Source organism: Limulus polyphemus, unplaced genomic scaffold (assembly GCF_000517525.1).
Source record: "Limulus polyphemus unplaced genomic scaffold, Limulus_polyphemus-2.1.2 Scaffold196, whole genome shotgun sequence".
NCBI classification, from domain to species: domain Eukaryota; kingdom Metazoa; phylum Arthropoda; class Merostomata; order Xiphosura; family Limulidae; genus Limulus; species Limulus polyphemus.
In genome coordinates, this window is record NW_013665806.1 from 775,799 (window position 1) to 790,157 (window position 14,359).

Consider the following 14,359-nt stretch of genomic DNA (forward strand, 5'->3'; position numbering starts at 1 on the left):
AGCTCAAATTGTGCTCTATATGCTTTCCACAGTGCCTTCCCATCGAATTCCCGTGGCTTCCTTCATACTAGATCACTCCTATTGCTGACATTCATGTCTGGAATGTGACTTCTGGCAGGACTGAAGATGTCTGCATTAAGGTTTAGCTGCAGGGTCTGGAAGGGGCTTCCTGTTGTCTATGGCTAATATATCCTCCTTGTGTAAATGGCAGTAAATCATCCCTTAATGTATTTAATTCACTTTGAAATTTACTAACCTTTTCCATTTGTACTTCTTGTTTCCTTTCTTGTTCCAGTTGCCACTGGTGCTGGTTTTCTTGCCACTGTTGTAGTCTCTCTTCTTGTTTATTTTCTTTTTCCTCCAACAACTGTTGTAATCTCTCTCTTGTTTATTTTGCTGTTCGAGCTGCCATTGTTGTAAGTTTTCTTGCCACTGCTGTAATCTTTCTTCTTGTTTCTTTTCTTTCTCTTCCAACAACTGCTGTAATTTCTCTTGTTTATTTTGCTGTTCAAGCTGCCACTGTTTCAGGTTTTCTTGCCACTGCTGTTGTCTCTCTTCTTGTTTCTTTTCTTTTTCCTCCAACAACTGCTGTAATCTTTCTTCTTGTTTCTTTTCTTATTCTTCTTGTTTATTTTACTGTTTCCATCTTTTTTTCTTCTTTATCCCACTTCTGACACCAATTTGTTGCATATCTGCTTGTTTGTTAATTTCTGGGATAAATTCATTCCAAGAAACTTCAGCGATACAGGTACTTTCTGGATTAACCCAGTTTATTCTTCCTCAATACAAACTTTGTAATACACTTAACAACTTTTATAACACACGCTATAAATCACAGTGATTCACACACACTTTACTTATGGTGCCTACTGTTTGCTTGACTCAATTATCTATTTCTTCAATGAATCTGCTGGTTTTTCTCACCAGACTTATATACTAAAAAGAGGGTGTCTCAAATGCACTCAGGCCTTCATGATCATTCGAGAAATTTCACGCATGTTACTAGCAGCGTCACGTTACTTCCGCTGTCGTAACATATACAGCATTTTAACGACAGTAAAGGTACACATATAACAAAATATTATACAAAATACAAGATACCCTTTACAAGAAATAGAGGTAGACCTTCCATAATAACATAAACAAAATCAATAAAGAGAAATACACTTTAACGCATCAAATATTTTAACATCTAAACAAGTAAGTCTTTGATAATGGTAAAATCAACATAAATATTATGTGAAACATGAAATAACCCTTTAATCATACAACACAAAACTACACACACACAAAAGGAACTCCAAATAACAGCATGCAATACACTTTCAAAACAATACCTTGCATCATAAGCATTAGTATATGCATAAAAATTATCATGATCAGAAAAGAAAAGTGTTACATAAGCACATATGAATTATCTAAATAACCAGAGCTCTAACCTCACATTACAATAAAATCAATATTTGAGTGAAAGAAGAAATACATTTAATACACAGATATACCAAAAAAAACCTCTACAACTTTATATATGATGAAAGTAACACTATGTACATACATACACAAACCGCTGCTACAATACAAAAAAACTACCTTTTCATACATAAATCTTAACCAATATGAATAACAAAAAGGAAAAGTATATGAGCACTCATAACAACTTTTGAACTCCTGTCTTTAGATTAAAAAGTAATTTTTGTGTCCTCTTGTCTAGGTGACAGATTTCTACAGAATGAATGTAGGGTAAACTGCAGAATAGCTGATACACATTCACAGGGGTAGAAGTACAGCAAAGCAGCCAAGTGTGAAAACATAAACTGTCAAGAACAGCAAGTTGAAAATACAAAAAACATGTATATAAAAGTTACAAAAAAAACATACTATGCACAATAATCATGAAAAAATGATTGAAGAGATCAAAATTTGCAGGTGATTGCAACATATCTCTGCCATGCAATCCCAACATGACCAATTTTGAAAGCAGAAAAATCAAAAACTGTCTATATCACTGCTTGGGACCTGCAAGAAGGTATCTTTGTACTAAACTAACCAAAACATGGCCAAGTAATTGACCAAAACCTCCAAAATTATGCTTTTTTTTGCAAGCTTTGCCCCCCCCCCCCTAAAAAGACTCAAAATGGGCAAATCCAACTTTTTTATGGAAATGTGTTGGGTGAGTGAAAATATAAATTTGTGCCAATTTTCATTTTGATTGCTGTAACTATGACCACACATAAGCCCAAAATAGACATTTTGGGGTTATTGACCTTTGACCCTATAAACTCTCTAAAAAGGCATAAATTAAAAAAAATGAAAAAGGTATCTGGGCACATTGAACCAAGGTATCACCCTCCCAAGTTTCAAGTCAATCTACCAAGAAATGAAGGAGTGGCAATCAATTGAAAAGTGTTTGGAAGAAGAAACAACAGTAAAACAGTACATCTTTCTGCAGTCATAATAAAAAAGTCTCTTAAACAAAAGCACAAGTTACACACAAAAGCCTTCTGCTCCTATTGCCTTAAAACCAAAACTAAAATGTCCATATTGAGGACATTTGAAAATTAAATGCAAATACATTTAGGACCTATAACAGAAGGCATTTCTTTAAACAGAGAGTCATGGATGTCTTGGAACAAACTAACTGTCTATGTCGTTCAAGCCAAGTCTGTGGGGTCTTTCAAGAAACAACTAAATAAGATTCTTGGATCAACAACTAAATAAGAATGATGGACTAAATGACCTCCTTTCATTTATAACCTTTCTTATGTTTTTATTTGGCAGCCTTAATCCAGTCGGTAATAGAGACTATCCTTGGCTTTACAGACGTTGTTAAGATGGCTGTAACTACCCAGCACTTGGTGAAAGTAACCCTGCTTGCTCAGCACTTTTTCCCCAGACTTCTCACTTGTACTTTTGCAGAGGTATCTTATAAACTAAAACATACTTTTCTCTATTTACTGTCACTATTTTCTGGACTTCAGCACAGCAGCATTGTTTTCTGAAGGGTTTCTTTTCAACATTCATAAATTTTCTGGTTACTTGACACACTGCTTTTGAATAAGGCTTTCTGAATTTTCTTTCTTTTTTTCTTGTTTTGCTTTTTCTTAGCCAAGCTCTCGTGATTGGACTTGTAAGCACTGTAGATTGGCAACTGGAAGAGTTTGGTTACTTAGCTGTGCTGAGAATAACTTAACGTGCTTTTTTGTCTTTCATTCGGTCATTACAAAGGAAATTTTTGGCATTGCTTCCATAATTTGAGAAGTGGTTACAATCAAGAGAAAAACATTGTCCAAGAATTTTAATTTTCTGTACTTACTGTTCATATAACCTATTTAAAGAATATCTTTCATCATACCACTGTCAAAACTCTATATTTTTCCCATATTTATAAATGAGAGCTGTGTCATCTCTGTGTTTGAAGAAAATAACATGACAAAACATCCATCACAAAGCCACACAGTCAATGATAATATGAGTATAAAACAGGGTAATAAATGAAAATTAGCATAAATGATGTTTGACATCTTCTGATGCATTATAAAACTACAAAAAATTGTTTTATATGGTTTATACGTACATTAATACAAAAAACAACCATTTTAACATTTCCCAGTTCCCCCCAAATTGTTAAGACAGAAAATCGTCTATAGACAGCAAACTCTTATCCTTACATACAACTTAATAAATGCCATTGATATAACTTGCCTTGATCTACTATAATGTCTTGCTTTTCAATATCCCAATTTCAGGAATAAATTCCATTACCAAATTGAGGTACATGCCAACTTTCCTTTACCACTTGAGCTGAAAAAATACTTTAGTCTGAATATATTACAATGATCCAATCACTTCCTAATCCAAAACTCTCTATTCATAAATCTCTTGCATTGTGAAACATCCTTGATTGCTACTAATTTCACAGTATCTATAAGTCAAGCTTAGTAAACCACACCAAAGTAAGTCATTCCATTAATGCTGGTGTCAATGTACAACATTTCTTGTGGTCTGTCAGGCAGGTCCCTAGCTGGGAGTTCCAAAAACTTTAGTCATCTTTCCTCCACATCTTTACCTTCCATGACTTCCTGCAGCTTTGAAACTTGGAAGTTTAAGCAAATACAACACTGGCTAACTGAAATACAAGTTAGCCAGAATGGTTAAGAATTTGATCTTTAATAGCAAAAGTACATACTGAAGATAAAGGTCAGATAAATTCCAATTAGTTAGAATGTGTAGCAACTGCTCCATTACGAACATGCCCTGCTTTGAAATCCTTTTAGAGGCAGGGTGCTAAAACTATACCTTGGTCAAGCAACATTTCTACGTACTTCATGTGTAATACACACTCTATACAGCCCATCAAAAATGTATCCCTAACATATATGAACTTCTCAGTACCTCATGCTTCACTGGGTCCTCACTTGACCAATACCTATAGTTGTGCTGCCCTTGTTGTCATTTTCATTACAACAGCTAACACAGGTTACCTCTAACACAAATACATTTCCTCAACTACCATCTAGTTGTTATGTAGACAGAGCCCTGGTACCACACGTACATAATCATTTGTACACATATATTGCTATATGCATATATCTACATTATACATCACTGCATACTCCAGGTCATCCGGTGGGACAGCTGTAAGTCTTTGGATTTACACTGCTAAACTCAGGGGTTCGGTTCTTCTCGGTGGACACAGCAGACAGCCTGATGTGGCTTTGATATAAGAAAATACATACATACTCCAGTACCTTATAATAGATTGCTTCCAGCTCATGTGCAGTGACTTTGGTAACCTTCTCAGTTTACTATTTGAAGCTCTATTGACAGCTTCAGCCTTGTAATGTGCTGGCATCAGAATTTATTAATTCTCAACAGAATTCAGCCAAACTAAGACTTTTTCAGCAAACATTCTCATAAGCCAGGATTAATATCTGTGCTATTCTTACAGTATATATAAATATATATATATGTATATATATTCACACTCAGACAAAACACAACTTCCTTACTACATCTGGAGAATTTATATGGACAATTAAGTGTACTGAGGATTGTTTATTATGCTTTGTAGAACTCCCATCACTTGGATAGATCAGGTGAATGACTTGCAAAACACTGGATGATATTTTGCCACAGAAAATCATTCAACAGCTGAGGTTTTTGAACTCTTAGCTATCATCTTCAGTTGTGCAAACTGTTGATGTTCTAGGCATTACATCTGCTAGCATCAAGCATTTAAGTAGCAATCACACAATCTAGTGCAAACATTGTACCAAGAAAAACCACCTGATAGGTCAGAAAGCAAGGAATGCCACTCCTTTCAGTCATCGATCTTACAACCACATGACTTTCCCAGCTGCTGGTAATCAGTTAATTCCAGCCATATCAATTAGGATGCTGGAAGTGGGGCTCAACCAACTTCCACAGTTGTTTCTCATCTCTAAGTTTGGTAATTCCTTACTTGTCAAGCACCGAACCATATAACTTCAACATTGTACTGCTTGTTCCTGAATCCATTCATTCCAGACAATAAACTGTCTCTTGTCTAGGACAACAGAGAAACAAACTTAGGACTCAATTTTAAGGTAATTTCTAGGTTGTCCTATATCAAAGGTTGTCTGAAAATTCCCACAAAAAACACAGACCTTCAAAATAGATCCATTTATGACAATATTGATATACAAAGGCCCTAAAAAAGTCACAATTACAATAATTTTGAAGTTTTTATATCTTATTTATTTCCAAAAAGTACAATTAATGTTTAGTTGGCAATTTTGCATCTCTATTCAAATAATTTTTGATGCCTTATTTCCTGGGAAGTTTCGTTATATTGGAAACAAATAAGCCCAATCCATGCTAGTGTTACATAGTATCTCAAGGAAACAAACAGTCAATGACACATAAAACTTTTAAAGAGAACAACAATCTTGGCTAATCAGTTCAATGTTTTCATTCTAACCAGCTTAGCCTGCCCACCAAGTACAGTAAAGTACAGCCTTTAGTAAGACTAGACTTGAATCATCGGAACTCTCACACATAATATTATACCGTAATATGTACACAATGCCGGAGTGCTGCACATATACACACACAACTGATATGTATTTTTGTTCATCCTCATAGTTTGTATTGACCTGGAGAAAGGGAATGCCAGCCTTATATTAGTTATTGATATTCTGCTTCATAGTGATCAAAACTTTCATAAAATTTTGTTTGCAGTTATCATTATTATGTTTTGATTAATCTGTGATTTTCCCATTTTTTGTAAGGTAGCTAGACTTTCTGTGTCTGTATAACATTAGTCTTAGATCTAGACATGCATAATCAAAAGGAGGTCAGTGTTTCAACTGTGACAATTAATGATGAAAATTCTGAACTTGTTTTTGTAAATTTGATTGTTTTAGTTCCTACCAAAGGTTTATCAGTAAGAAGCTGAGATAGCCATGTTAGTTTTATTGTCGTAAGCATCTATACTAGAAATTGATCTCCCCAAATATTCATGTTATCAGCATTCATTTTTGATTCAAATTCCCACCCATTCATATATGTATGCATATAAACATCCTGCAATACTATCTGTGTTAATATAACTAAATGAGCTGTATACACTGTACTGTTTTACCACACATAACCATTCATGTTCAGTTGAACTCCACACAAAATTTATGTGCATAAAGCAGCACAGAGGCACAGCTTGCCCATGATAAAAAGTTTAGTGACTAAAACATCATTATTAGCCAATCAAAATAGTGAACTTTTCCTAATATTTTCAGCCCCTTTTGGTAGATTGTAACAACATTTCTCTTGTGCAAAGAACAATCTTTTTTAAACAAAAAAATGGACCAAAAGATATTTTTGTAGAGGCCCCAAGTTCATAGTTACAGAATTTACCAATGATTTTGGTCCAGGATCAAAGCCAAAATTACTTGTGTAGTGTAAACGTGGATAAATGAAGCATAGACTGCAATGCTGTTTTGAGTAAGGGTCTGTTCCAGGGTGCTAGTCATCCATAGGACAACATGGGGGTTTAAGTTGGTTGTCCGACAAAGTTTTTAGTCATTTTGGATGACCAGACGGCCATTAAAATTGAACCCTGAAGTTGGCACTGGCAGTTCATCCATTAGCTCTGGGATCTCCAGCTTCTCTATAACCCTTGGTCTCCTCAGAGATGCTCACTACTGCATCTTTTGATGACCACTATTTACCTATTGGTGAAACTTCCTGTTGGTAAACTTTGTCCTCCTGTGGCACTGGTCCCCCACAGCTAGTTCCATGTGGCTTTGATCACAGTTGGGGTTGAGTTATTCTGGCTGTAGACCTGTATAGACTGCCTCATTCTGTTCCAGACCTGCCAGACACTATACCACCTCAACAACCTTCAACTGTTCAAACTTCCCTCAAACTGAGGTTGATCCTCAGGGGGATAACTCGATCAGCCATTCTGAGTGCACCACATTCTGGTAATTCTATTTCATGAGTCTACAACAAAAGTTCAACATTCAGGAGAGTACTTCTCCTAGAGCTGACAATTCTCTCAAACAACTGTCTCCCTTTAAGTTCTTATATTGGATACACATGAGAATGATAAGCTCATGTGACAGAATTGGTAATTTGTCTTGTTAGAGACAGGTGAGACTAAAGTAATTTGTTTATAAGAATATGTTTGAAATATATACATATATATTATAGTAAAATACCCTTTCTTCTACATCTTGCATACAAAGCCAATAAAGTCATAGATCTGAGTAACACATAATGCAATAACATATAGATTGAAAATTACATCAATCAAAATCATGTGTTCACATTCACCAGTAAATGGTGATATCTTTACTGACTATTTGATATCTTTAATGAAGAATTAGTTATATCATTGTTTGAATAACCTTACTAGGCAAACTATTGCAATGAATTTAATGTACAGAAAAACTGTATTAAATGAAAACTTAAATCTTACCTTTATAGGCATTCCAGTACAATGAAAGCCAAAGGGGAACAAACATCTCTTACCCTTCAGACGTTGATACCCAACAGCAAACTACAGAGTGAAAAAAAAAGTTGTAATGAACTCCTATGCATAACTTAAGAGTTGTTATTCTGGTCACACCATTAAACTAAAAGGTAAAATGATTGACTAATCTATGATTTGTACCACTTTGAGTCAAACAATACCAAAATGTTTGTTTCTGGTTACATCTAAAGTAAAAAATAGTTAGTAGGTAGATTTTTTTATGATGAAAGGTTAAATATGCCATTTGAAAAAAACACACCATAAGATTATTTTCATCCAAATTCAGTAAAAGTGTAAAAAAAAGGTTCATGGGACAATTTTTTGTTCTAGATTACTCTGTACCTGCTCATCTTTTGTTTAGCAAAAGTTCTTGCCCATGCCATTGTTATAATAAATGCAGTTAATGCTGCATTTTGTTGGTAGATAGCATCTACTCTTTCAGTCTTTTCCATGTTTCTAACAGAGAAGTTTCATACATTTGATTGAAAATTCATAAAGATTTCCAATTGTTGTGTGGCAGTCTTCAATCATGTGCAAATCTCCAGACAATTATCCACACTTTATTTTCTGCTTAAGGTTTTTCTTCCATTTAAATGCTGTGAAGTTCATTCCAAATATCATTAAATAATTTTGAAGATAATAACATAAATTTTTTTAATTCATACATTTTAATGAGAATTGCTTATTGTGACTTGGTTTATTGAATTAAATTTTGGTTTACATCAATGACACAAATGGTCAATAAGATGCTTAAATTTGATGATGATATTAAGATCTCTTGTGTTTTTGGCTGTGAGAAGGATACTGTTGCTTTACAAAGGATTTAGATCATTTTGTAAGTTGGGAAAATAACTGGCTGATGGCTTTTTATTGTAATAAATGCAAAGTAATGCATGGAGATTTTAAAAATGTAAATTATAATTTTGTAGGGAAGAAAAGAATCTTGGTGCTTTTCTTGATCAGTTTCTTAAGCCATCCAAGCATTGAGCTGTTGCTAGTGGTAGAGCAAATTGGATTTTGGGTTGTATTTACAGAAATACTAGATACAAGTCTAAAGAGGTTATCACTTTATTGTACAGGTCATTGGTTAGACCACATTTACATATTGTGTTCAGTCTTGGGCTCCTTTCCTTAAATATGATATGTTGTATGAGGACTAGTTAACATTTCTGAAACTGTTCTCTCTTGAAAAACAGAAGTGTTAGAGGATATTTGATTGAAGTGTTCAAGATTAGTAATGGAATTGATAGTATCTATGCATCATTATTTTTGGTGAGAATGGTAAGATAAGGGGACACAAGTATAAATTTTGGAAGGGAATGAGTCATCTTCAGCTTATACAATTTTATTTTCATAACAGGGTGGTTGGCCTTTGGAATGGATTGCCTTCAGATGTGGTTGATGCAATAAATTCAAAGGAGTTTAGGGTAAGACTTGATAAATATTTAAATGATCAGGACCGCCGGATTGGAGTTATTGTTTTTTAAGTGAATGGGACAGCCTAGATGGACAAACAAGCCCCTTGTTGCCCTTAACTGTTATGTTCAGCTTTCTCTGTTTACACTGCCAAACTTACCAAGCTTGCAAAGTATCATTACTCACAACTTTTCAGAAGTGAGGTTCAGAATGTTGAAGTGTATATATAATCATGCTACCACTACTACTAAGTCACAAATTTAACTAGAATAGGTCTATAACAAAGAATATTAAATTAACTACAGTTAAGCATTTTCATGACCTCTATCTTATTTCAAAGTAATTCTAAATGTTTAGATAGGAAATTAAATTGAGACGAGAGTATGCTAATACTGATTGTTTTTTTTATTATTCTGGAGTATGTCTGTTTTCAATATGCATAACGTGTATACACAGGTTATTTTTCCTACAAGTTTTGCAAAGTATCTTTCTTTTGCATCTTAAAACATTCATCACCTTTTTCAATTTCAAAAATTATTTCTTTGTGATATTTAATGCTAATTATGACAAGATAGAAAAGTCACAATCAACTGATCATGAAATATCATCACTGAAGTTGGTAGCCTCTATAACACTGCTGTAAATAAACTACTTGCAGGAAATTTGCCAGAGAAAACATTCCAGTTATTTTATCTGTCATGAATAACACACAATTAAACACACTATGCAGATAATAGAAAATGCAATCAGTTTATTGGTTTACAAGTATATCATAACATTTTTTGTTCAACATACATTGTTACATATTGTATACAAACTTAACATTTTCTTAAATTTAAAATGTATTTCCAATAATACTTACATCTGCTCATGCTTATAGCTAATTGCTCAACTGCCAGGGTTTCCTTTGCCCATCTATGCATTGATATGATTTTTCCCACTTGCTCCAGTCTTTTATTCCCCACTTAATTGCCCTTGGTGATATTTATCCCATGACACTCTCCACATATGTCCATGCACCCTCTATCCTGGTACTGTATATAACAACCTCATTCAGATAATATTATCACTTTTTCGAGACCGACTGAATCCCAGTCTCAAACACTGGCTCTCAGTAGGAAGGAAGGGTGGGAGAAGAGGTAAGTATTATTGGGAATTCATTTTCAATTTAAGAAAATGTTAGTTTCCAAGACTTACAGCTGGAATCCTACATTGATAAGGTGGAGGGGCTGGTGAGGGCATTACCTATACAGAAAGCATCTGCATAGATCATGGGTATGTCAATAGAAGATTGATAGCCTAGGGGGGAACTGTACTACATCCAGAACAGGTATGCTCTTCACCCAGAACTTAATTCTTGTATAGTGGTGGAATTTTATTTGATTTATCATCACTATAGGCCAGGCCCCGACCAGATATCTGAGGTTCCACTAGTCATAGTTGTAAATAAAGGGCCATGGTTCCTATGTTCCATGTTGGTGGCTAGGACAGTTGGACTGCAAACTCTCTCTCTATATATATATATATACTTATAAGTGGATCCTAACCTGTAGCCACAGAGTGATGCATTCCGAGCCATTGGAATCATGACAAGAAAGTATGCATCACTGAGGTGGGCAAACATTCTCCCCAACCTGAAGAAGTCCTAAAAGCAACACTCTAGGCTCGGAATGATAGGATCATGTATTATTTACTCCACCCGAGGAAACAGAAACCATCCAGTATGGAATTATGGGGAGGACATGGAACAACCAAGGACCCAGGATGGGACCACTCTGCATTCAGAATTATGAGGAGACAGTGGGCCCTCTTCATGAACAATATACTGAACCAATATTAATCAAAAAGAAAGGCCACCCTCAACCCAACTAGATAGCCGAGCATCAAACCTGAACCACTATTATGAGTAGGCTCCTGCATACGCTGGTGCCACTTTTACCGACATCTGGGGGAAAAACATCCAGGGACCCAGGTAGGAAGGCCCCCAACTTTGCCCTCTTCTCCAAGAGTGGAGTAATTCACTCTAACCAGAGTTGTATTGGGGTGGGAACACATGGATATGGTATACATGTACTTTTTTTTAGCTGGAATGCCGTGCTGTCACAATTTCAAATGAATCCCAACTCACATAGTTAAACATGTTCTGATACTTCTTGATTGAGCACAAAACTACTTACTCTAGCACTCTGGATGGAAAGCTTCTGTCCACCATCCAGTGATTGGAAACTTGGTGAGGTAAGGACTCCCTATCTCTACTAGTAGAATCTGGGAGGGGGGGGGGGATGTGCATTGAGGAGACCTAAGGAACAGTGTTCTGGAAACAGTGCAATAGGTGAACCAAGTTCCCTAAATTTCTAAAAGCAAACCAACCCCAATTTATTCAATCAAAGATCAGTAGGGATGGGCAGGATCCCCTTATGCTTTACTCATGATACCACCCGGTCAGCCTATAGGTGGTCTTATGGAACACCTCATTTCTACAGAGCCTGTTGCAACCTGTATAAAGTATAATGAATTAGTGATTGCTAGAGCAGAATTGGTTTGATAAAATCACACCTGCCTGGGCAACACTTGCCACAGAGTGGGATCCTGTGAAAATGATGTGAGAGACCCTCAAAGGTAGCAATGAAAATACTATCCCCTCTTTATAATCTAGCAGAAATGGCTAAGATAGCTACAGGGGTTAGACAAACATCCTCAGATGAAGATACTGCCAATCATGCAAATAATGTGAGATAAAAGTATTGTGGGAAGTCCTCATACATCCACACATCCAGAAACTCTTTGGAGGACATTTGTCTACCTGCTGCTGCCCTCCATGAGTTACATGAGGCCCTCTTTTCCAACCCTTGATTCTCAGGAGTTCCATAGTCTTTGGATTTGAGGGGTGATGTCACCGTCTGCATTCATTACTGGCTTTGTGACTTTCCTTGGATCTTACAGGGGGTCATAGTTCCACCCTTAATTATGTGTCCCAACCCCAACATCAGACTCTCATTCCATGGGCACACAGAATAGAATCTGCCCATATTCACGAGGTTCCTCCATTTTGTTGGAATTGTAATGAGTAGTGCCCTCGTGGGCTTAATTATTGGAGTTTCAATTAATACTGCCCGTTACACCAAATTTATTTATTTGGAGGGTTTGTCGTGATGAGTGGAGCCACAAGTCACTAACTTGAGGTAATTTACTGTTAGAATAAAGAAATAGAGTCCCAGACCAGCATTGAACAATTATAACAACAGTTATTAATCATTTCTAACTAACATCCAATATAAATCAAAACTTCGTTAAACATTAAACACTTCTCAAACACTGTTGATCATTACACACTTTGAGTGCCATTAACATAGGCTTACCAGCATTACACATAGATACACTTCTTCTTTGTTTAACATAATAGTCCTTTAAAGTTACTTACAGTAACTGATTAAGAGAGAAACCATAAACTATACTTACAACAGAGTTGGACTGGTAAACTTGCTGATGTTAGAAACCTTCATCGCTTGAGAATTTCTGCCAGTGGAACTTCAGAACTTCTAGGGGGAACTTCTGAATCCTGGAGGAACTGATTTTTCAGCTCCAGACAAATGTTTATAAACCAAATTTCTTAGTATTCTCTCGACCCTCCAAATAGTATCCAGCACTACCTGCAAGTAGTCCTGCCACTCTGTTGGTTGCTTTAGGGGAATTCCTGGGCTAATCCAAAACCATAAACAAAACTCTCAAGTAATTGGATGCTGTTTTGTTGAGTTAGCTGGTTGCCTATTTACTTGTACAGCTACACTCATGTCCTGGAAGCAATATCACCTCAAAGTACCATTTTTGCTTGTTAACTACAACTTTTTCGTAGCTTTCCTAGTGCTAGCGAGTTAGTGTCAGTAATCCATCAACCTACCAGTAAGTGCTCGTGCACTTACTTTGTTGCTAGGCGAGGCCTTTACACAACTGTGCCACTGACCTTACTAACTCAAACTTCCTAGTTCCTGGTCTCTTTCTGCCCTACAGGCATCTCCTTGGAACCTCTTTTCTACATGTATATGTCTACTTAAACTTGAAAAACTGTTATAACTTTATTCTTAAATTTATTTCAATTAACAAAATCCTGAACCAATTGTAACATTTCCTCAAAAATATTCAATTGCTTCAGAATGCCACTAGCAGCGGTAACTACTGTATGCCTTTGGGATCTGTGGGGACTCGGCTTTGACAACTCATCTAAATCCAACAACAGACCAGCAGGAGACTAGAAAAAGTGCAGAAGCTGAAAATCAAACCAAGGTGTATGTTAACAATGGTCCCATTTCATCATTAAAGTGAGGTGGTGTTCACTGAGATGCTTCCTAAAAATATCTCAGCACTGTAGTTAGGGTCATGTGAATCCTAGAAAACTGTGGTCCATTCAGGTTGACCACAGACTACATTCAGGAACACCACATTTCCAGGTGTGGGTCTATTTTCTGAAAGTCTAAATATGCTTCCACCTGGTGATGGTACGTGAAAGCATGTTGTTCTGGCAGACAAGGCATAGCTGTCCCTTCATGTAAATGAGCAGTAAGCCTCAATGCATAAACTGCAATATCAGGGGATGGAGTGAGAACTAATTACTTGCCCTCAGACCTTTCTGCCATCAAGGAAGGCATAGTCTCATAAGCAACCCAGGAAAGACCCAAAACATCAAACATCCAACGTACCAATGGAAGAAAAGGAGCTGAAGGCAGCTGATCCAATTTGGCATCATGAGGAGCCAACAGAGTAAAGGAAGGTGTTGAAAAATGCAAATCTAAATTCTCTCCAGAATGTCCAGGATCACCCTGGAGAAATTTAATTGTTAGGACTTTTGCTCTCTATAATTTACATCATTGACAAAGATGAAGGAATTGTCAATAGATTATTTAAATTTGCGGATGACATTAAAGTTTTGGGTGTTGC

General features: G+C 36.1%; 1 protein-coding gene across 1 annotated transcript in view; it reads right to left on the bottom strand.

Annotated features, from left to right (window-relative positions):
* Positions 1–14,359, bottom strand: part of LOC106478286 (leucine--tRNA ligase, cytoplasmic) — an 82,421-nt gene that overhangs the window by 62,207 nt on the left and 5,855 nt on the right. Inside the window, 1 exon segment of the mRNA XM_013938815.2 lies at positions 7,958–8,038. Within this exon segment, the coding sequence (XP_013794269.1) occupies positions 7,958–8,038 (81 nt within the window).